The sequence below is a fragment of the Ranitomeya variabilis genome, chromosome 8 (assembly GCF_051348905.1).
Source record: "Ranitomeya variabilis isolate aRanVar5 chromosome 8, aRanVar5.hap1, whole genome shotgun sequence".
In the NCBI taxonomy this organism is placed as follows: Eukaryota; Metazoa; Chordata; class Amphibia; order Anura; family Dendrobatidae; genus Ranitomeya; species Ranitomeya variabilis.
In genome coordinates this window covers 174,513,324-174,538,214 of record NC_135239.1, presented here as the reverse complement: position 1 = coordinate 174,538,214, position 24,891 = coordinate 174,513,324, and the positions used below count along the sequence as shown (strand labels likewise).

The 24,891-nt window shown below is 48.4% G+C and overlaps 1 protein-coding gene across 1 annotated transcript in view; it reads right to left on the bottom strand.

Moving 5' to 3' along the window:
* Nucleotides 1-24,891, bottom strand: part of NUP210 (nucleoporin 210) — a 115,814-nt gene that overhangs the window by 39,764 nt on the left and 51,159 nt on the right. Inside the window, exons 21-27 of the mRNA XM_077276978.1 lie at nt 22,420-22,548; nt 22,085-22,212; nt 21,845-21,980; nt 20,325-20,387; nt 20,046-20,225; nt 19,802-19,882; nt 19,221-19,352 (exon numbers count right to left, since the gene is read on the bottom strand). Of these exons, the coding sequence (XP_077133093.1) occupies nt 19,221-19,352; nt 19,802-19,882; nt 20,046-20,225; nt 20,325-20,387; nt 21,845-21,980; nt 22,085-22,212; nt 22,420-22,548 (849 nt within the window). The remainder of the gene's footprint in view (nt 1-19,220; nt 19,353-19,801; nt 19,883-20,045; nt 20,226-20,324; nt 20,388-21,844; nt 21,981-22,084; nt 22,213-22,419; nt 22,549-24,891) is intronic.

Genomic DNA, 24,891 nt, shown 5'->3' with positions numbered 1-24,891 from the left:
GCAACAGCTCTGGGAGGGTATTCTGTCCACATGCAAAACAAATGAAGCAGAAACCATCCAAAAACTGACAAATTCAATGGACGAGAGAGTTCAGAAGCTTCTTTCGAACAAGGGGTCCTATGTGCAAATGTAACATCACCTAGAATAAAGTTTTCACTTGAAAACTGTTTGATTTCATTTTGTAATAAGCTGATAATGCTTATAACTTCACAATTGACCATTTTTTGTTCAAAATAAAAAAAAGGTTGAAAACTCTGCTGTGCATAATAATTTGGAACATGCATTTTGAGCGTTTACTTTTTTTTTACAAAGATACTGTTTTCATAGGCAGTTTGTTCCAAAACATTTTAATTATACTAGAATAGTAGATGACTGGAAAATAACAATGACTGCAATTCAAATAGGTAATTTAGAGAACAGGGATTTTTGTGTGTACTCACCGTAAAATCCTTTTCTCCGAGCCACTCATTGGGGGACACAGGACCATGGGTGTTATGCTGCTGTCTCTAGGAGGCTGACACTAAGCTGAGACCAAAAAAGAGTTAGCTCCTCCCCTGCAGTATACACCCTCATGCTGGCTTCCAGAGACCCAGTTCAGTGCAAAAGCAGTAGGAGATTAATAACAGTACAATACCTAACATTAGAGTATAACATGTCGAAGACAGTCAGGAACCAAAAAGGTAACAAGCTATAAAGCTAAAAGGGTGGGTGCTGTGTCCCCCAATGAGTGGCTCGGAGAAAAGGATTTTACGGTGAGTACACACAAAAATCCCCATTTCTCCTTCGCCACATTGGGGGACACAGGACCATGGGACGTCCCAAAGCAGTCCCTGGGTGGGAAACAAACCAACCAAATAAACTCCGTGTACCAACTGACTATAAATGCGCTACGGCCGCTTGCAGAATACGTCTGCCAAGGGCCGCATCCGCAGAAGATTGAATATGGACATTGTAGTGCTTTGAAAAAGTATGCAGGCTGGACCACGTTGCGGCCTTGCAAACCTGCTCCGCTGTCGCCTGGTGCCGGATGGCCCAGGAAGCACCCAATGACTGAGTAGAGTGTGCTCTAATCCCCGCCGGGACAGGTCTGGCCCTGACCCGATAGGATTCTTCGATAGCAGATCGAATCCATCTGGCTATCGTGGCCTTAGACGCCGCTAAACCCTTTCTGTGACCCTCCGGGAGAACAAAGAGGGAGTCCGATTTGCGGAAAGGAGCAGTTCTGGAAATGTATCTCCTGAGGGCCCGTACCACATCCAGGGTATGAAGGGCCTTTTCGACCCTGTGTTTTGGCTGTGGGCAGAAAGAGGGAAGAATGATGTCCTCGTTAAGGTGAAAAGAGGAGACCACCTTAGGGAGAAAGTCCGGAGATGGGCGTAGAACTACCTTGTCCTGGTGGAAGGCAAGGAAAGGCGCCCAGCAGGATAAAGCAGTCAATTCTGAGACCCGTCTGATAGATGTCACTGCCACAAGAAAGGCAACCTTCCAGGAGAGGACAGGTAGCGGCACGTCCTGAAGAGGTTCAAACGGAGGTTCCTGAAGAACGCTCAAGACCAAATTAAGATCCCAGGTCTCTAACGGCATTCTGTAGGGGGGTACCACATGGGAGACCCCCTGAATGAAGGTCCTGACTTGCAAGTTGGCAGCGATCCTACATTGAAACAACACGGATAGAGCCGAGATCTGACCCTTGAGGGAACTCAGTGCCAGGCCGGAATCTAAACCGGACTGCAAGAAATCCAAAATGGAAGGAATAGAGAAAGCAAGCGGAGGGCGACTTCGGAGCCTGCACCACGAGAAGTAGGTCTTCCAGGTACAGTGGTAGATGCGAGCGGAGGACGTCTTGCGAGCTTTGATCATGGTGGGAATGACCTGCTGAGAGAAACCGGCTTGGGTTAGAATCCAGGTTTCAACAGCCACGCCGTTAAACGTAGGGCCCCTGAGCTCTGGTGGAAGATCGGCCCTTGACGAAGCAGATCTGGGCGGTCTGGTAACCGCCAGGGAACGTCGGACACGAGCTGAACGAGCTCCGCGTACCATGCGCGACGTGGCCAATCCGGGGCAACAAGGATGACCTGAACCCCCTCCGTCTTGATTTTTTGGATCACCTTTGGTAGTAAGGGAAGCGGAGGGAACACTTACGGAAGTTGGAAACGATGCCACGGGTATATCAGAGCGTCCACCCCGATGGCCTGGGGATCCCGAGAACGTGCTATGAAGTTGTGAACTTTGGCGTTCAGTCTGGACGCCATCAGATCCACGTCCGGGGTTCCCCATCGAAGGCAGATTTGCCGGAAAACCTCTGGATGAAGTTCCCACTCCCCCGAGGCGAGGCCCTGACGGCTGAGAAAATCCGCCGCCCAGTTCTCCACGCCCGGAATGTGCACCGCGGAAATGGTAGAGTGGTTGGCCTCGGCCCAACGAAGAATGTGGGAGACTTCCTGCGTCGCCACCCTGCTGCGGGTACCCCCTTGATGGTTTATATACGCCACGGCTGTGACGTTGTCCGATTGAACTCGAACTGGGTGACCCGCAAGCAGGGGATGAAAGCGTCTCAGGGCGAGTCTGATCGCACGAATTTCCAGGATGTTTATAGGGAGCCTCGACTCCCGAATTGTCCAACGCCCCTGGGCAGAGTGGTGTAGGAAAACCGCTCCCCAGCCGAGGAGACTGGCATCGGTGGTTACCACCAGCCAGCGGATCGGGAGAAAAGACTTCCCCTGGAGGAGAGAGGATCCCAGAGTCCACCATGTGAGGGCTTGCCTGATCCGTGGTGACAGAGGGCATGGGCGATCGAGGGATAAGGGATTCCTGTCCCAGATGTCCAGCAGAGCCTGTTGTAAGGGTCGGAGATGGAGTTGAGCGAAGGGAACAGCTTCTATTGCGGCCACCATCTTTCCCAGAATCTTCATGGCAAAACGGATGGACCGGGGACGAGGGTGACAGAGCGTCCGAGCTCCCTGCTGAAGCGCTTGGGCCTTGGACCGAGGAAGTAAGATCAGTCCCCTCGATGTGTCCAGGATCATGCCTAGGAATGAAATCCGTCGGGCAGGAATGGGAGAGGACTTGTCCGAGTTGATTAGCCAGCCCAGGCACGAAAGAGAATCCAAGGTAATGCGGACGCTTGCTTCGCAGGCCTGATAAGACGGACCTTTTATGAGGAGGTCGTCTAAGTATGGCAACACGACCACTCCTCGAGAGTGAAAAATAGCCATGACAGCCGCCATGACTTTTGTAAATACCCTGGGCGCCGTGGCGAGACCGAAGGGTAAGGCTGTGAACTGAAAATGGTCGTCCAGGATGGCGAAACGGAGAAACTTTTGATGTGGCGGGAAGATAGGGATGTGAAGGTAAGCATCCTTGATATCTATCTATTGATGCTAGAAACTCCCCTCTTTCCATAGATGAGATGACTGATCGGAGAGATTCCATCCTGAAGTGCCGTACCTTTACGTACTTGTTTAGGAGCTTCAGGTCCAAAATGGGGCGTACCGTCCCGTCCTTTTTTGGCACGACGAAGAGGTTTGAGTAGAAACCCCTGAATCTCTAGTGTTCCGGAACCGGAACAATGACCCCGCTTTGGCGGAGGGATTCGATGGCGCAGCGAAGGGCGCCGGAATGAGCTCCCGAACTTGGGAGACGAGAGGGAAAAAACCGTGCTGGAGGGGAGGCGGAGAATTCTAGTTTGTAACCAGACGACAACAGATCCCTGACCCATTCGTCGTGGACGACGGAGAGCCAGACGTGCTGAAAAAGAAGCAGACGTCCGCCAACTTTGGAGGTGTCGACTGGAAAAGACCCAGAGTCATTGCGAGGCGAATCTGGCAGGCCTGGACCCTCTGGTTCTGTGTTGCCTAGGCTTTCCTCGCCAGGACTGATTCGGCCTGAAGGAAGGTCGAGAGTCCCTATCTGGGCGAGCGGATCGTTCTGATCTGGATGAGGGGGCAGAATTGGACCAGAATGGGCTACTGCGAAAGGGCCGAAAGCGAAAATATTGTTGACGCTGAAAAGCGGCTTTGGGCCTATGTTGAGGGAGGAACTTGCTCTTTCCTCCTGTAGCGTCGGAAATAAGCTGGTCTAATTTTTCTCCGAAAAGACGCCCGCTCTGAAAGGGAAGGGAAATCAGAGACTTTTTTGAGGAGGAATCTGCGCGCCACTCTCTGAGCCAGATAGCTCTCCTAATGGTGATGGCGTTAGAAGCTGCAGTTGCTGCACAGTCCGCCGCGTCGAGGGACGCATACATCACATAATCTCCAGCCATGGCAATTTGTTTGGCCAGGTCTGCCACCTCAGTCGGAAGTTCCTGTTCCTGAATGGATTTAGCGAGGGCATCCGCCCAGTAAACCATTGCCTTGGCAACCCACGCCGCAGCGAAGGAGGGAGATAGAGAAGAACCCGAGGCTTCGTACACTGAGCGAGCTAGGGAATCTAGCTGGCTTTCTGTGGGACTCTTAATAGAAGCACCGTCAGGAACGGATAGGAGAGTTTTGGTTGCCAAGCGCGAAACCGGAGGATCTACTTGTGGAGATTCCGTCCAATCTTTAACAAGATCTGCGGAAAAGGGATACTTCGACTCCAGAGTCTTTTTGCCTGTAAAACGCTTATCCGGACGCTGCCTGTGTCGCCTGACTATATCCAGGAAATCTGGGTGAGAGGCGAACGTCTTATGGAAACGCTTGTTTCTCGTAAAGGAAACAGAATGGTCCGGGGCAGAATTAGAATCATCGTCCACTTTTAGTGTATGATTGACTGCCTCAATGAGGGAGTCGACAGTAGACCTAAACTCTGGAGCATCCGGGTCTAAGGATGCATCAGACTCATACTCAGAGTTGTGATCGCTACGGGCCTCTAAGGAGGGTGAGCGAGAAGTGGAGCTACCAGAGGCTGACTGGTGTGACGAGTGCTCAGGGGAGGTAGTGCGGATCCGTTTTCTGGATGACCGTGCCTCCTTCCGGTGAGAGCGGCCCCTGCTGGCCGACGATTCCCCTGTTACGGAGGGATCTCTTAACCCAGGAAAAAAGAGGGCCCCGCTCCCCAGAGGGGTCCTGAAGGGATTTAATCGCTTTGGCCAGCGAAAACACAGACTGACAGGGACGCCACCCACTCCGGGGGACTAGATACACTGGGGTCGGTAGCGGTGGAGGGCTCCTGGGCATCTGGGGCATCGCAGGCTGAGCAGAGGGAGGAACTCTGAGGCCGAGGAAGAGGAGCCTGGCAGGTGGTACACGTAGTAAAAAAGGTAGTATGCACCTTAGTTCTTCTTATCTTTCTGGTCCTTGACTGGGACATGGTGTACGCTAAAGTAAAAGACAGTGCACAGGGCCTGTAAGCTATGGAAGCGAGGGCGATGCTGCAAGGGAGAACTAACGTCGTCTCCTTACCCGTGGTCCTGTGTCCCGCTGAGAGAGGAAGAGCGGCGGTGCTGGTGGAGAGACAGCCAGCGGACAGGGCGCTGCACTTGGAGGAGCGCAGCCGGCAGTCAGAGCTCTGCACGTGGAGCAGGAGCTGCGGCGTGCAGAGAAGAAATATGGCCGCCGGGGGTTGGTGAGGGGAATCTCGCAGAGCCAGGACCAGGGGGCAGAGCCGCCGAATGACGAAAAAAAGGGGGCGGAGCCTATCGGGAACCGGCCTGCTAGGCCGAAGCCGGGGACTAAATTTGCGGCTTCAGCCCGGCGCGCGGCCGAGGAGCGCCGGACCCTAGGGGAGACGCTGAAAAGGAGAGGGAGCCCTCCGGAACCGCTGGGGCGACCGACCCTCCCCCAAATGGTATGGCACTTACCCCGACAGAAAGGGAGAAAAAGCATAGAAGCCTGCTGCACCAGCAGTCAGAGATGTTTTTCCATGGATCTGGTGAGCTGTGCCTGGGGGATTAGGACGGTGCAGGGTTGGGGGAAGCCTCTATCCACCATCCCCATGAAAGGGGGGGTGGAGAGGAACCGTCCGCCTCCTTCCATCATCCGCTTTCTCAGTGGTGATGCAGTGGGGGCTGCACGGACGCCACAATGTAAGGTGCCTCTGAACAGCCGAGGGTAAAACCTGGTGGTCAGGGCTGAATGTCCGGAAATAGGCCTGGCTGCAGAAGAGGATACAGAAGGTGAGACTCCAGTGCTCGTCTGATAAGGGAGGGGGGAGATCGGTGCCCTTGAAGGGGCCCGTCGCCCCTAAAAATCAGCTCAGGCAGTGGCTTCCCACGTCGCAGGAGAGGATACGGAGAGGTGAAACTCCCGTGCTCGCCTGTTGTTGGTTCGGGGGAGATCGGAACATGAAAGAATCCATCGCCCCCTTCGTCCGGGATATAGGGATTTTTGTGTACTCACCGTAAAATCCTTTTCTCCGAGCCATTCATTGGGGGACACAGACCATGGGTGTATGCTGCTGCCACCAGGAGGCTGACACTAAGTATTACAAAGAAAGTTAGCTCCTCCCCTGCAGTATACACCCCTCTGCTGGCTCCCAGCTAACCAGTTCGGTGCAAAAGCAGTAGGAGATCAATAACATATAAGCGTATAGCATTTCACATTATATATGAGAGTATAACATATCAAATGATAAAAACAAATACAACTAATAATAGGGAGGGAGCTGTGTCCCCCAATGAATGGCTCGGAGAAAAGGATTTTACGGTGAGAACACAAAAATCCCTATTTCTCCTTCGCCTCATTGGGGGACACAGACCATGGGCCGTCCCAAAGCAGTCCCTGGGTGGGGACAACATCAGATCAGGCCGTGTAACCGCTACTTACAAGTGCGCCAAGGCGGCCTGCAAAGTCCGCCTGCCCAGACTCACATCTGTGGAAGTGTGTGAATTATAGTGCTTCAAGAATGCATGCGGACTTCAGGAATTTGCAAGCTTGCGGTCGTGCTTGCCGACGCCTGGTGCCTAGAGCCCTGAGACAGGGAGATAGGCTGACATCTAGCACGGAAGGACTCCTGGATGGTGAAAAGAATCCACCAGGCTAACGTGGCCGATGAACACGGCTAAACCCTTCCTGTGACCGTCGGGAAGCCTACTTACCATCGAGAAGCCCAAGCAAAGTGTCCAACCTTCGGAAGGACGCCGTCCTCGATACGTACCCACTTGGAGCACTCACTTCTTCCAGATTATGGAGAACCCATTCCGTTGTGTGGACTGGAGCCAAAAGATGAGAGGACGATGCCCCTGCAACAGTGGGAATACAAAACCACCTTGGCAACGAGGGAAGGGGATGGCTTGAGGGCAACGATGCATTGATGGCAATAAGGAAAAAAGACTGAAAGGAACAGAGTGGCAAGCTCTGAAGACTCATCAGGATGACAAGAACGCATAGAAAAAAGGGGAGTGACGTTCCCTGATCGTAAAGTCTTTCTGGATCGAAAAAGGAGTCTACTGTAAGATCCCCAGGACCATTAAGGTCCCCCAGATCTAACGGTACGCGGTAGGGAAGAACTACAGGTGAAGGCTCCCTGCGAGAAGGTCCATATTTCCAATTTTGACGAAATAAGACGGAGAAATACTAGTACCGCAAGCGAGAAAACCTGACATGGTCAGTGCGGGTCTCCCGGGATCACTGGGGGCCTTTTCTGCTTCCAAAAAGGTCTCAGACGTAGTGGAAGAGGAGTTATGGAAAATTGGAACCGTGGAAGAAACGGAGCATGCACTGCGATGGACTTGGATCTTGAAGCCAAACCATGAACTGGAGTACATAGGCGTTCAGCTTGGACGCCATCCGACCTACATCTGGAGTACTCCAGTGAAGGCAGATGTGAAGGAAGACTTCCGAGTGAAGTTCCCACTCACTTGAGGAGAAAACCCTGACGGCTGAATATGTCAGCCGCCCAGTGTTCTACTCCAGGGACATGTACTGTTGAGATCACCGAATGATAGATCTCGGCCCATCAGAGAGTGCGAGGTACCTCGGCCATGGCGCTTGACTGTGGGTACCTGCGAGATGATTGACGTATGGCACAGCCGTGGCATTATCCAAATTGAAGACGGATGGTTGACCCGCCTAAGGGCAGTGGACCTGCTGTAGGATTAGCCGTACTGTTCGGATCCCCAGAGAAATGATCGGGAGAAGAAGACGGGCATTGGTATCCCTAATAACCATTGGACCAGAAGAAGGCTCTGGATGAGGAAGGAGCTTAGAGACTACCTTTTGAAAGCCTGATTGACTTGCTGAAAACGAGCGGAGCAAAAGAAAACTACTTCCGTTTTCGTCTTATTGCTCAGAACCCTCCTAGCTAATTGAATGAACCGAGGGAATGAGTGATCAAGTGCACAAGCTCCGTGTTGAAGGGCCACGACCTTGACTCGAGAGAGAGAATTACCATCCTTCTTGTGCAGGATCATCGTCAAAGAGGATCTGCTGGGCTGGGAATGAGGAAAAAACTTGTCTAAGTTTAGCTGCTAGCCCAAGTGAGAGGGTATTGCAAGTGATATAGACGACTTAGCGTAGTCCTTGTAGAGCGGCTAGAAAGTCAAGGACGACCATGTTTCTAGGGTGCAAGAAGCACATGACAAACTGCTATGAGCGTTGCGACCACTGTGGTGCGGTAGCCAGGCTGAAGGGCAAGGTCGTGACTTGAAAATGCTGTTCGCGAATGGAAAGGAGAAGAGATAATTGTAGAGGGGAAAAAAGTAGGCATGTGAGGGTAAGAAAAACCGAATGTCGATGGATGCCAGAAAACTCCACTTTTTTTTTTTTTTTTTGTTGAAGTAATGGCTGAGCGGAGGAGCTGCATCTGAAAAAGGAGGGCCTTGTCCAAGGTTGTTAGAAGTTTGAGGTCCAGGAATGATCATACTTTTCATTTTCTCCTTCGTGAAACCAAGATCCCTTAGATCTAGACTGTCCAGGACAATGCTTCTACTGCTGGATGGGTCTGTAGAAAAAATACGATCCCTTGTTAGTCTCCCGCTCAGAAGATTTGATTTGAATTGAACTAGATAAGGTCTCTGACCAGGAGACTATTGGTCAAGCAACATCATGTGGTGCTAAAGAAGGGTAGAGCGCTGAACCCGAAGCCACAAGACGGAACGAACCAGATTTGCTATCTGACCGTCTGTGGTTTTTTAATTGATGATACATCGGGCAGGGATACTGGTAGGTATACCTCAAGAAATTCCACCCGGTTAGACTGCCAAGTGGCAGAATGCGGGGCTGCAACCAGCAGGCCTCTTGCCATCTTCGTGCAGAGTAGAAAATTAGGAACCTTCGATCCACCATTCTGTTAACAGGGACGTGGAGAGGAATCGTCCGCTTTCTTGCATCATCCCCTAAATTGATACAAAGGGGGGTGCTCGGACGCCAAAGATGTGTGCCTCTGTACATCCCCAGAGTTGAGGTCCCCGGGTGGACAGGGCAGGTTGTTTGGCATTAGGCCTGGATGCAGAAGAGGATACATGGAGGCGACACTGCATGTGTTCGTCTGTTGAAGATGTGGGGGGAATCGGTGCCCTTAAAAGGACCTGTCGCCCATAAAAATCAGACCAGGTATGGCAACCTACTTAGCGGCTTCTGTCCAGTGAATTGCTCGTCGATTTGTTGATGGTATAAATAGGAGAGTCCCTCCTTTTCTGAAGCTCTTGCAATCCAAGGCAATATGCCATCCATATTCAGCGTTGTTCTCAACAAATCATGGGGGAGAGATTAGGAAATGAAAACTTCCGTTTTGCAGACGCCTGTACGTTTTTCTAGAACACTTGCGGCCCCTGCTAGCGGACGCTCCCATGTAGGAGAGGGACCATGTATATCTGGGTTGCGGTTAGGGATGAGCGGCGGAAGGCTCCAGAGCTCAGTTAGAGTGACCAGCTTAGGATTGATGATGTGCCCATAAGACCAGTAAATACTGGTCATGCGCCTTTAAGACTAGGGAATACTGGTTGTGCGTCTTTAAGACCAGGGTATACTGGTCTTGTGCCTTTAGGAGGAGGGCATGCTGGCCATGTGCCTTTAAGAACCAGGACATACTTGTCATATGCTTTGAAGACCAGGGCATACTGGTTATGTGTCTTTAAGTCCAGGGCATATTGAACACGTGCCTTTAAGACCAGGGCATACTGGTCATGTGCCTTTAAGTCCAGGGCATATTGGTCACGTGCCTTTAAGACCAGGGCATACTGGTCAAGTTCCTTTAAGACCAGGGCATACTGGTCATGTGTCTTTAAAACCAGGTCATACTGGTCATGTGCCCTTAAGACCAGGGCATACTGGTCATGTGCCTTTAAAAACCAGGTCGTACTGGTCATGTGCCTTTAAGACCAGGGCATACTGGCCAAGTGAGTAAGACCAGGGCCTACTGGTCATGTGCCTTTAAGACCAGGGCATACTGGTCACGTGCCTTTAAGACCAGGGATACTGGTCACGTGCCTTTAAGACCAGGTAATACTGGACATGTGCCCTTAAGACCAAGGAGTACTGGTCATGCGTCTTTAAGACCAGGGAATACTGGTCATGCACCTTTAAGACCAGGGCATACTGGCCATGTGTGTAAGACCAGGGTATGCTGGCCATGCGCCTTTAAGACCAAGGAAAACTGGTCACGTGCCTTTAAGACCAGACAATACTAGACATGCGCCTTTAAGACCAGACAATACTGGACATGCTCCTTTAAGACCAGACAATACTGGACATGCGCCCTTAAGAACAGACAATATTGGACCTGCGCCTTTACGACCAGCCAATACTGGACATGCGCCTTTAAGAACAGAGAATACTGGACTTGCGCCTTTAAGAACAGAGACTACTGGTCATGCGCCTTTAAGACCAGACAAAACAGGACATGCGCCTTTAAGACCAGACAATACTGGACATGCGCCTTTAAGAACAGAGACTACTGGTCATGCGCCTTTAAGACCAGACAATACGGGACCTGCGCCTTTAAAACCAGACAATACTACATGTGCCTTTAAGAAGGGAGAATACTTGCGCGTTTAATGCCTTGATGTAGAGTGGTTGTGCCCCCTTAATGCTAAAAATCGTTGCCTCAGTGTGAGCTGGCCGGGTGGACCAAGATGGCCACTGTGAGCTGCAGACTAGATAAAATCTCGCAGAGAGCGAGAAGCGCCAACTCGGGGGGCGGAGCGACGGACACGATGCTGAATAGGCCCAAGCCGGGGCCTAAATTTCTGTAGCAGGCGGGCGACACCAGCGGGGCGTTTCAGGAGACTTCCGGGATGCGGCCTACACATCGGCCGAAGCCAGGGGCTAAATTTTTGTAGCCGGCCAGAGCGTTACCTCAGAGAGGTGGGCCACAGGAAAGTGGCTGAGGGTGCCTGCGCCTTTATGGATATCCCTCTGAAGATGGATCCACTCACCATCGTTGCGCGTCCCGGCATGGAGCCGCCGCGGATGTGGGTTTCAGCGCTGTTCTGTGCAGCGTGGACGGTGTAGGGATAAACCTCAATCCATCATCCGTTTGTTAGGGAGGAGGAGAGGAACCGTCCGCCTCCTTGTACCATCCGCTCTTAATAGTGGTGGTGCAGTGGGGGCTGCTCGGACGCCACACTGGATTGTGCCTCTGAACAGCCGAGGGTAAAACCTGGTGGTCAGGGCTGAATGTCCGGCAATAGGCCTGGCTGCAGAAGAGGATACTGAAGGTGACACTCCGGTGCTCGTCTGATAAGGGAGGGGGGAGATCGGTCCCAAGAAAGGGCCCGTCACCCCTAGAATCAGCTCAGGCAGTGGCTTCCCACGTCGCAGGAGAGGATACGGAGAGGTGAAACTCCCGTGCTCGCCTGTTGTTGGTTCGGGGGAGATCGGAACATGAAAGAATCCGTCGCCCCCTTCGTCCGTAAAAGGTAAAAGTAAAAAGATTCTTCGGGTCTGAATAGCAGACCAGTCCGTGTGCCTCCTACGGACACTAAGCAAGAACTGGTTAGCTGGGAGCCAGCAGAGGGGTGTATACTGCAGGGGAGGAGCTAACTTTCTTTGTAATACTTAGTGTCAGCCTCCTGGTGGCAGCAGCATACACCCATGGTCTGTGTCCCCCAATGAGGCGAAGGAGAAAGAAGGTTTAAGACCAGTGTGCCTCCTACGGACACTAAGCTTGAACTGGGTCTCTGGAAGCCAGCATGAGGGTGTATACTGCAGGGGAGGAGCGAACTCTTTTTTGTCTCAACTTAGTGTCAGCCTCCTAGAGACAGCAGCATAACACTCATGGTCCGGTGTCCCCCAATGTGGCGAAGGAGAAAAATATGACGAAATATTATTTGCATAACAATTTGGCAGAGTGTGTGTGTGTGTGTATGTATATGTGTGTGTATGTATATATGTGTATGTATATATATATATATATATATATATATATATATATATATATATATACATATACACACACACACACACTATATAATTGTCTAAGGGTCACTTCCGTCTGTCCTTCTGTCTGTAACGGTTATTCGTTCGCTGATTGGTCCGCCAGCTGCCTGTCATGGCTGCCGTGACCAATCTGCGACGCGCACAGTCCGGAAGAAAATGGCCGCTCCGTACTCCCCGCACTCACTGCCCGGCGCCCGCATACTCCCCTCCGCCCGCATACTCCCCTCCGCTCACACAGGGTTAATGCCGGCAGTAACGGACCGCGTTATGCCGCGGGTAATGCACTCCGTTACCGCTGCTATTAACCCTGTGTGACCAAGTTTTTTACTATTGACGCTGCCTATGCAGCGCCAATAGTAAAAGCATCTAATGTTAAAAATAATAAGAAAAATAAAAAACGATTATATACTCACCTACGCCGCCTTTCCCGCTCCTCGCGATGCAACCGGCACGTTCTGGTGGCACGGATGGACTGGCAGAAGGACCTGCCATGACGTCACGGTCATGTGACCGCGACGTCATCACAAGTCCTGCGCGGAAAGGACCTGCCGTGACTACACGGTCATGTGACCGCAACGTCATGACAGGTCCTGCACGACAAGGACCTGCCGTGACGTCACGGTCATGTGACCGCGACGTCATCACACCCTGGGACCGGAAGATGCCGCCTGCACCCCACACAGGCGACAGAGCTACAACGCGCCTGCGGAAGGTGATTATATGTTTATTTTTTATTTTTTTAACCTGTGTCATACGTGGGTGGGCAATATACTACATAGATGGGCAATATACTATGTGGCTCTGTGCTGTATACTACATCACTGGGCAATATACTACGTAACTGGGCAATATACTATGTGGCTCTGCTGTATACTATGTCACTGGGCAATATACAATGTAACTGGGCAATATACAATGTAACTAGGCAATATACTACGTGGCTGAGCAATATACTACGTGGACATACATATTCTAGAATACCCGACGCGTTAGTATCAGGCAACCATCTAGTAAATATAATATATATATATATATATATATATATATATATATATATATATATATATATATACACATATATATATTTTATATATAGAATATATATAGGGGTTGGACAAAATAATGGAAACACCTAACGTTTTGGCATCATAGTCTTTGAACATGTTATATAAATGCAAACCGTGACATATGTAATGTTTTGTAGTTGATTATTTGTGTTATGTGATATGTGTATGTAAATTAACTGGTTGTTTTGCATAATTGTAAGAACATTGATGAGAACCGGATACCAATGGCAGACCTCTCGGATTTTCAAAGACCAAATTGTTGGTGCTCGTATGGGAGGCGCTAGTGTAACAGAAAGTGCCCGAATGCTTGGCGTGTCAAGAGGTACTGTCTCCAAAGTGATGACTGTGTTTGAAAGAGAAGGAAACACATCCGCAGCAAAGCACAGGTCCGGCCGAAAGTCAAAGTTGACTGAGAGAAACCGTCGGACTCTAAAGCGAATTGTGAGAGGATCGCAAGACCACGGCTCTGAAAATCACTGCTGAGCTCAATGAACACCTACAGAACCCAGTTTCCATGAAAACAGTTCGTCGGGAGCCGCACAAATCTGGATTCCACGGAAGAGGTGCAATTAGAAAACCGCTGCTCTCAATGACAAATGTTTTCAAGCGTTTAGAGTGGTGTAGAAACCTCCAGAATTGGTCCCTTGAATCATCGTTTACCCTATTTCAGACCTCCGGCCCAGTGTACGTTTGGAGACAGCCGAAAGAAGCATTCCATCCAGACTGCCTTCTCCCAACCGTAAAACATGGTGGAGGTTCTGTGATGATCTGGGGTGCTATTTCGTGGAGATTCACCGGGCCAATGATATCCTTTCATGGAAGAATTAACAGCCGAGATTATTTAGGCATTTTGGGCGACCAAGTGCATCCAATGGTTCAAGCACTGTTCCCGGAGGGGAACGCCATCTTTCAGGATGATAAAGCACCAATTCATACAGCTAGAATCGTTAAAGCATGGCACGAGGAACATTCTCAATGAAGTTGAGCATCTCTTCTGGCCCCCACAATCCCCAGACCTCAACATTATTGAGCATTTATGGTCGATTTTAGAGATTCAAGAAAGACGTCGATTTCCGCCGCCATCGTCGCTCGAAGAACTGGAGGGTGTTTTAACTGCAGAATGGGCTAAAATTCCTTTGGAAACAATTCACACCTTGTATGAATCCATACCTCGAAGAATTGAGGCTGTAATCGCCGCAAAAGGTGGACCTACACCATATTAAACTAACTTTATATATATATTTTAAGCCCTCTTATGAACACCAGACAGCAACTGGCTGGTACTTATACGAACAAGATTAGTGATGAGCAAACACAAAACTAGAAAGTTCGGGGTTCGTACCAGACACTTAGTGGCCGTTATCCTGTTTGGGTTCGCCAGTCTAATAAACCTTGTAGAAAAGCTGCAGTACAGCCAATCAACAAGCTTTTATAGACTGTGGGCACTTCCGAAGCCATCACAGCTACGCCAAGTATTGCTATGGCTCTGATTGCCCGGCGCAGCACATGCGGCCGCCATTATGCTCTCATTAGTGTAGGGATAAGATGCAGCTGGAGTGCGGGACAGATAGTGACTGCGCGCTCTGCAACCCATATCAGTGGTACTACTGTGCTAAATGTCACTGTGTACTCTGCACCCTCCCATCTGTGGGAGCACTGTCCTTTAAGGCCTCTTTCACACTTCCGTCTTTCATTTTTCGTCATAATGCGTCGTTTTTTGAAAAAACGGATACTGTGAATTTGCCCGCAGGGTGCGTTTTTTTCTCAGACTTGTATTGACACGTCGTCTGTAAAAAAAACGTACAATAAAACGTTTTGTCTGCGTCGGAAAAACGTGCCACGACGGATCCTGCGGCATACGTCGTTGGCTAGAATATAAATCAATGGACGCAGGATCCGTCGTGGTACGTCACATGACGGAATCCAGCGCTGGATTCCGTTTTTTTTACAGTGAGCATGCTCCAATTCAGTATTTAGTAGCCAATTGGCCAGAAAGCCCCAAATCTATATAAACCTGCCATGTGGCTTCATTCCTCAATGTGCCAGCAAGAAGCATACAAGCAAGAAGCCTGCCAGCAACCTGCCTGATGGATAGATGCATAGATGGTCACAATATTTGCTATCACTCCTTCCATTTCTGCCACTTTCTCTAAACCCTCTCAAAGGTGGGGTGTTAAAACACTCAATATATATGTTTCCATTATTTTCCAGTAGCCAATCACATTTGGGAGCCTCCCGTTTGGAGGTATGGAAGACGGCTCCGTCAAAAAAACGGATGAAACGAATGGAAAAAATGGATAAGACGGATGTAACGTTGCATCCCTTTTACACTATTTTTGACGCATCTGTCGATACGTCGCGCCGACGGATGTGACGGCCTCCAGGCGACAGAAGTGTGAAAGAGGCCTAAGCCGCTATGTGTACTCTGCACCCCCCGCCTGTGGGAGTACTGTCCTTTAAGCCTCTGTGTGTACTCTGCACCCCCGCCTCTGGGAGTACTGTTAATTTAAGTCACTGTTTTTTCTAGTAGTCTGAGAAATAAATAATTGGCATCAGCCATCTTTTTACCATTAGTAGGCCAAATAAATAATTTTTCAAGACCGCTGTGTGTTTTATAGTGCTCTGGCAAATAAATAAATAAATCTTTTCTTCAGCCATCTCTTTGCGAACATGGTTTAGAAAATCAACTTCCAAAACTGCGGAAACCATCAAACAAAGGGACAAGGCGGTGCTGGTATAACTGCTGATGATTGTGTAGCTGATGCAGGGAGAGGACATGGTTATTCTGCACCTGAAACAAGAACAATTGCAACACTTTCCTCCGATGCACGCAGGCGACGGGACATTATGCATCCTTTCGTAGGCCCGAATACCGCTGCACGAATGGTGAGGCCACAAGATGTTGAAAAGTTGTTAGATTGGGTGGCTGATAGTGGCGCCACTTCCTTTGCATTATCTTAAACCCGATTCAGTGCAGAAAGTGCACAGTTGGCGCCCGAGGACCATGGTCAGCCGGCTTCCACCTAACCCCTTGCAAACCAGCCAAGCAGTCTGAGCCCAAAGTCATGCAGCAGTCTGTTCTGCTTTTTGATGACTGCTGGCTGCGGTTCCATGGCCCATCCACCCGACCTTGCTACAGAAGTGGAAGCGATTGAGTGCACTGATGCCCAACCACTTGTTAGGTTGGATGATGAGTAGGTGGGAGGGCTAGTGCACAGTCAGTGGACCACCGCAGCACGTCAGAGGATGATAAAAACTCAGTTGCCAACTGCAGCATCCTTATGCTGTGTGTAGAGTGGCAAGGAGGGCAGGGTTGAGGAGTCGGTGGAAGATGATGCGGGGGATGAGATGGTCCTAGAACCCACATGGAGCGGAGGCCAGCCTAGCCACCTTCAAAGATTGGATAAAGAGGAGGTGGCCACCAGCACATCAGCTGATGCTGCCCACCGTGCCGTTGCTTTAAGCACACCAAAGACAGTTCAAAAGAGCTCCCTGGCATGGCATTTCTTCAGGTAATGTGTTGCTGCCAAGCGACACATGGTTTGCACTCTGTGCTGTCAGACCCTGAATCGAGGCATGAATGTTCTGAACCAGAGCACCACCTGTATGATGAGGCATCCGAATTCTAAAGCATGAGGTGCAGTGGAATGCACACCTTAAAAAGCATGACAGATCTGAGCCTCCTCCTGGCTCCCTCATCTGCTGTGGTCTCAGCCTCTTCCTCCCGCTCATGAAAAACAGGGCCATAAGCCTCCCCGCAAAAAGAGGATGTGACAGCATCACCATCAGTGTCAAGGAGCGACTCCACATCGTCCCATGGAAGTGTTAAGCTCTCCATCCCCCAACTCCTCGAGAGAAAGAGGAGATCACCCATGAGCCATGGTCCTGAATGACAGCATTTCCAAACTACTGGCCTCTGAATTGCTGCCATTCTGGCTGATGGAGATGGACAATTAAAAAAAAAAACTGATGTCGGTGGCTGTCTGGCAGTACGTTGTTCCCAGCAGTCACACATTTTCCAAGCTGGCCATCCCTGCCCAAACATGTTGCAGACCAAACCAAGTGTGCACTGCACATCGCCATCAGTAGCAAGGTCCATGTAACCACCGATACGTGGACCAGTAAACATGACCAGGGACATTACATGTCCCTAACTGACCACTAGATAAATGTAGTGGCGGAAGGAGTTCTAGCTCCTGTCCTACCACCACCTAGTATTACTGGATGTTTATCTGTCCAGGTTCCCTCCCTCCTTTTAATCATCCACCGCCTTCTCATTCGGTCACAGGAAGACCTGCACCACCAACTTGAGCAAAGCCAGGGTGAAACGACAGCAGGCTGTTCTTAAACTCCTGTTTGGGGGAAAATTCCCACAACGCGAAGGAGTTGTGAACTGGGATCAAACAGCAGACAGATCAGTGGTTGGTGCTGGTGAACCTCAAAACCTGGCCTGCTGGTGTACGATAACGGGAGAAATCTAATAGCAGCTCTGGGCCAAGACAGTTTGACGCACATCCCTTGCCTGGCGCATATGCTAAACTTGGTGGCGCAGAGCTTCCTGAAAAACTACTCACACAACTGTGGCTGCTGCTGAAAGTGCGGGAAGTGTGTGCAATTTTCGGCTTTCTCATCCTGCTGCTGCTAGCCTGTCTGCTCTGCAGCGTCACTTCTGCCTTCCCGGTCACCTGCTGATATCAGATGTACTAACAAGGTGGAACTACATCTTGGGCTATGCTGAAGAGACTGTGTGAACAGCAAACATAATGAAATTTCAGCTGCAGCATACGGGTGAGTTGCTCTACAGAACACCGCTTTACAACCAACGAGTGGGTCTCCATGCGAGATGTGCGCACCGTGTTGTGCTGCTTTGAATATCCCACCAATATGGCCAGTGATGATGATGCCGTCATCAGTGTTACTATACCACTTGTATGCCTGCTGTAAAAAAACAATTCAGGCCACGATGGAGGAGGTGGTGGCACAGGAGGAAGAGGAGCAGCAGAGCCAATTCACAGCGTTATCAATCCAGTCATCCACACATGGCTCGGAGAGTGGGTTGCTGTCCCAACATCGACCATGTACCTAACTGTACAGCCAGGGGACAGTTTGGGAGTATAGTGATAACGAGGAGGTGGTGGGGGAGGAGGAACAATTGTGTTCACTGCAGGGTGGCACTCAGATCAGCTCATGGGCATCACTGGAGGATCAGGGATGGCTATTCGGCTTCGCAATATCAGCTGCTGACTCAGTTGAGACGTGGTTAATTTGCTTAAACGCTGCCTTTCCTGGAGGTGGTACACGTTTATCTGGTTGCCTCTCCGGAATAGAGACCAGATTCTCACTTCGGGCCCCCGCGTCCCAAAGGCAACAGCACTGGAGAGGTGTCCCAAGGCAAAGTCGATGGGACTGGCGGTAGCAAACCTCGTATCTGTATACAGAATCAAACTACGAGCTTTCTATGTGTGACTGCTCTATTGTGCGCTACTGAAGATAAACATTTGGCTATGTGGATGAAATTTGTAAGCTGCTTCTGAGGGGGTGCTCTGCCCCATGTTTTGTGGGTGAAATATGCAAGCTGCTATTGTAGGGGTACTCTGCCTAATGCTCTATTGGTGACATTTTTAATTGGACTGGAAGTCACTAGCCTCACTCTGTTACATTTTTTGTGTCATTCATTAAATCCTATTTTACAATCATTGCTATGGTGACAAAACCCCTTTGAGCAATTTCCCTATTCATATTTGTTTTCAGGTTCTGAGCCTGCTCCTTTTGTCTGCTCCTGAAAAGCGCCGTACATTAACTGCACTCGTCGTTAAGAGGTTAAAAATCTGTATTTCTAGCACAAACCTCTCCTTACCTCATCATGCCTGCTCTTCACCTCTATGAAATCCCGTTTTATCACAGACCAGTGGAAAGTAAGACCAGGAACAGCATTACCAAATGAGAATGGGGTTTGGCTACTGGACATTCCCATTACGTAAACCGGCATCTGTCAGAAAAAAAAAAGCACAATATTGGCATAAAACATTTATTTGTAGATATACTAATTTACTACAAAAAAAATTATAAAACAATGTAAGAGCATATTCACACATCACTTTTTATAAAGGTTTTCAGTCCCGTTTTAAAGGATAAAGCACACAGACACTATAGAGTTTAATGGAACAATTCATACATTCGTTTTCCATCTGGATCAGCGACAACAGAAAATAAAAGTTCATGAAGTTAATCTTTTTCAATTTTATTTAATCGCCCTCCCTGCTGGAAATCTAGGTGGGATCACTCCCCGCGCAGGTCATCTTCTCAGAGGGGACGGTGCATTAGCAGATCCATAGTCCAGAACTTCCTTGCGGCACCTACATGAGATTCCCAGCCCGTTTTCTCTTTTTCATGTTATTCTATCAGTGCTTGTCCAGTCACTGCGTCATTACTACATACCTGTGTGCCGCTCTTCATCCTGGTGACCGGGGCGTGAATCCGAACGCCAGAGAGTTGAACTACTTCAACTTGTACTTTATCCTAAAAAAAAAAAAAAAAAAAAAAAAAAAGAGGGTAACAAATGCTCATAAATACAGGAAAAAAAATCAGTGACGTCATGCACACAGAAACGCCGTAGTCGGTGGTTGGCTTTCCCTGTAATCATTACCTGATCGCTCATTCTATACAACAAGGATCTCTTTACCTCGGAAACGATCGCCACTTTTCCAGATTCAGCATCAACGGCTTGGATGACGCCAGTCACGGTAACGTTTCCAACTTTTGCTCCTTTCACCAATCCATTACCGCTTACCGAGGCTACGGCATCATCCGTGATGGAGAAGAGGATGTTGGACTGGGGTTGTGGGCCTCCTTCTGACGTTATCTACATGAACGCAGATTCATTGTTTCAATACATAAATCAGATTTTAGGAACCCTTGAAAGATCATAAATCACCCAAATTTACATTCCCCAAATAAGCACCTGCATGCAAGCCCCAATGAGTAGCACGATTCGTCTAGGCAGAAGTCGAAAAGGAGGGAATACCTGTGACATAAGGAACAAAACGTTAGATCCACCATAGTTTGAAGTATCTGTAGGCTATAAAATAGTCAAACATATATTTGTAAGTCATTTAATCCATTAACACCGCAATTTTTTTTTCCCATTCTTGAGTTCTAGTTTCTCATTCCCTACTACTTTTTCACTATAAAAAAAAAAAATGGTGAAAAATGCAATTCTGCCATAGTTTTTTCAGTTTTGTTTTTATGAACTTCATTGCGTGGTAAACATGACCTGGAAACATGATTCTCCCAGGTCAGTACTATTTCTACAATACTAAACTTACATAGTTTTATTTTTTATTTAAAAGGGAGTCTGTCACCCCCAAAATTGCATATGACCTGCGGCCACCGGCATCAGGGGCCTATCTACAGCATTCTGGAATGCTGTAGATAAGCCCCGATGTTACCTGAAAGATGAGAAAAAGAGGTTATATATTATACTCACCCAGGGGCGGTCCCGCTGCGGTCCGGGTCCGATGGGCGTCGCGTTCCAGTCCAGCGCCTCCTATCTTCATCAGATGACGTCCTCTTCTTGTATTCACGCTGCAGCTCCGGCACAGGCGTACTTTGTATGTCCTGTTGAGGGCAGAGCAAAGTACTGCAGTGCGCATGCGCCGGGCCTCTGACCTTTCGCCTGCGCCGGAGCCACGGCAAGAAGACAAGATGATGTCATCTGATGAAGATAGGAGGCGCCGGACCGGACCGCGACGCCCATCGGACCCGGACCGCGACGCCCATCGGACCCGGACCGCAGCGGGACCGCCCCTGGGTGAGTATAATATAACCTTTATTTCTCATCTTTCAGAATACATCGGGGGCTTATCTACAGCATTACAGAATGCTGTAGATAAGCCCCTGATGCCAGTGGCCGCAGCTCATACATACGATTTTGGGGGTGACAGACTCCCTTTACAAGGAGATATCCAGGACTTTGCAAAAAAAATAAATAAAAAAATGTGCCTAAGAAAGAACAGGCAGGTAGGTATTTGCTACCTACCTGCGTGTTGTCCCAGTCGCAGTTCGGACAGACCGCTCTGTGCTGGTAATTCAGCTGCCTCTGCTGACTTCACGTGGCAGCTTCTTTTCCGCTCTGCTCTGTTGACGTAATGCTGATAGGCAGTGAGGATCTGGCTGTCAAACTGGGAGAGGCAGTTGTCTATCACAATGACATCGAAAGTCACATTCCGTCAACAGAACAGAAAATAAGCCGATTGTTTTTCGACATGACGTCAGCAGAGGCAGCTGAATTGCCAGCCTGCATGTGTTGTGACTGTTGAACAGCCACGAGACATGCAACAGCAGGGACTCAAACATATTATTCGAGCATGCCGAAGTCACTTGGTTAGCACTCTTAGATAACACCTTATCCAAGTACGTTCTCTCATCACTACTTCCTACGAAAAGCAAGATCCACACCAATATCAAGCCAACACAATTTACCTCTAATGATTTGGGCGAAGAGTCAATTTTGTTAGCGCCTTTGTCCACAGCAGATGCAGTGAGACTCGTCTGACCTATGGCCAGACCACGGACAGCAAAGACAGCAGTAACGTCATCCACTTTCTCGCTCAGGGCCCTGAAAGTAAAAAAAAAAAAAAAAAAAAACACAATAAATGAATTGCACAATCAATTATCATATATTTTCCAAGGATTCTTTGGAAAACTCTAGAACACACTGACTTGATTGACACAATCTGCGAGGACGATCCCAACTCCAAATTCATATAAGCAAAATATTTAGCAGGAAAAGGTTTCTGAGAAGAGTCCAGGACCCTCACGTAGGCTTTAACAGTCTTCCCAATTTCTACCTGTATAAGTTGAAGAAACTTTGTTAAAACTTTTCATATTTCATGGACAACTTATTAAATAAATGTGTTTGTTTTCGGGTTTGTTTGTTTTTTTGCAAAAAGGCATTGTATTAGTGGTTTGGTTTTTAGTTAAAGTGTAAAATTGCGGGTTTCATAAATGTAGCCTAGACAAGGAGCAACGTAATGACCACAAATCAATGATATTACCTTGTCCACCACCCTAACATCCACCTGGAGAATATCAGACACGTGAACGCTAACTGCGGCCGGCGCAGGGAAGGCAAGACATAGGTCGTAAACCATGACTGATAATGTTCCTGGACGCAAAGGATAAACCTGAAAGACATATTAAGTCATAAAACAAGTGCAGGTCTAAAAGTCGTGTCCATTAACAGCAAAGACCATTACAGCCTACCTGCAGAGAATGAGACGTCCACCATAAAAACACATTGATTTAGTGGATTTAATAAATGCAGCTCTATGTATTTTCATATAGAAAAGAGACAAAACAACGACTGAAATGGTAACTGCATACCAGAAAAAGGGGTACACGGCAAGAAAGTGTATAAAATAACATTTATAAATAAGGGAATATAAAAGGAGTGTATAAATAATAAATGCACAACTCGAGGACTAAACAATATATGTGATGTAGTGTCTCCTAAAAGGACAAACTCACTCTAGGGGCTCGTTCACACCACCGTATTTTTGGTCCAAGTACTGTCCGTGAAAAAAAGAAAAAAAAAAAGACCAATTTTATTCAATTGGGGAGTCCCAAGATCAGCATTTTTTGGCCAGAGTGAAGAGGATTTGCCAGTATTGTCTTTTGCTCTTCAGGACCTGTCCAGTATTTTACAGACAACCCATTGATTTGAATGATCATTTTGTAATGCTTCATTTCCTCTGTGGTGGTGCTGCAGGAAAACTGAACACTTACCGGTAGGTTTACCCCATAGATTATAGCCGTCATTTTAGTTCTTATTTCATGAGAACCCCTAACAAACATGCCATTCCTGCACGTACCAAACATTATAGGCAGAGAACCAAACATTACAGGCAGAAATACTCCACCAGACACCCGACGCACGTTTCACAGTTGCCTGGTGGGTGAGTATCTCTGCCAATAATGTTTGGTATCTAATTTGTAATAAGCGTTACTTGTATTGGGGTACTGTTGTATATGTGAAAAAAAGAGAATTTATAATATTTTATCAGAGAAATCTGCCTCTTTCTCCTCCAAGACTGATGTTTCATTCTTAAAAAATGACAATTCTCAGGGAAAATTTGTCTTCAGTGAACACCAATTTTTCCATTTACAGAGATAGGAGATGACAGTTGGCGCTCATAAGGTTCTATCGAGAACTGTTTCAGTAGAACTTCCAGCACAATGTCTGCTTCTAGCTCCTCCCACCAAAGACCTTTATAAGCACCAACTGTCATTTCCTATCTCAGTAATGGAGACATATTTTATGCATAAATTCACTTCAAAAAGGGAGGATGGGGAATTGTTTTTAGATAGTCAAAGGCCAAATGGGAGCCTCAGTGGGCAAAGACAGGTTTTTCAGAGACAAGTTAAGAAAATAACTATACATAATTCCCAGTCCTACAGACTGTCCCCACCCTGACAGTGGTGTCAAAGTGCAGATAGTCCACACTAAAGTGCCCAAAATTTAAAGGGAATCTGTCACCCCCAAAAGTAACGGTGAGCTAAGCCCACCGGCATCAGGGGCTTATCTACAGCATTCTGCAATGCTGTCGATAAGCCTCCGATGTATCCTAAAAGATGAGAAAAAAAGGTTAGATTATACTCACCTGGGCAGGCTGTCCGATCCGATGGGCGTCGCGGTCCGGGGCCTCCCATCTTCTTACCAGTGATTTTCAACCTTTTTTGAGCCGCGGCACACTTTTTATACTTAAAAAATCCCGGGGCACACCACCAACCAAAATGGCACAAAATGACACTAAAACAGTACATAGTCTACATATAGTTAATAATATAGATTCTAAATGTATTTATACTCACTCAGTGTGAATATACAGCGTTTCCGCGCTGTATTTTCCGCACCATGTTCACAGCGGATTTGGTTTTCCATAGATTTACGTGGTACTGTAAACGTGATGGAAAACTGATACGAATCCGCAGCGACCAATCCGCTGCGGATCCGCAGCCAAATCCGCACCGTGTGCACATAGCCTAATTCTAACCCTAATTCCAACCCTAACCCTAATTGCAACCCTAATTCTAACCCTAATTCTAACCCTAATCCTAATTCTAACCCTAGCCCTAAGTGCAACCCTAGCCCTAAGTGCAACCCTAGCCCTAAGTGCAACCCTAGCCCTAAGTGCAACCCTAGCCCTAAGTGCAACCCTAGCCCTAAGTGCAACCCTAGCCCTAAGTGCAACCCTAGCCCTAAGTGCAACCCTAGCCCTAAGTGCAACCCTAGCCCTAAGTGCAACCCTAAGTGCAACCCTAAGTGCAACCCTAGCCCTAAGTGCAACCCTAGCCCTAAGTGCAACCCTAGCCCTAAGTGCAACCCTAAGTGCAACCCTAGCCCTAAGTGCATCCCTAGCCCTAAGTGCAACCCTAAGTGCAACCCTAACCCTAAGTGCAACCCTAAGTGCAACCCTAACCCTACCCCTAACCCTACCCCTAACCCTAATGGAAAAACAAAAATAATT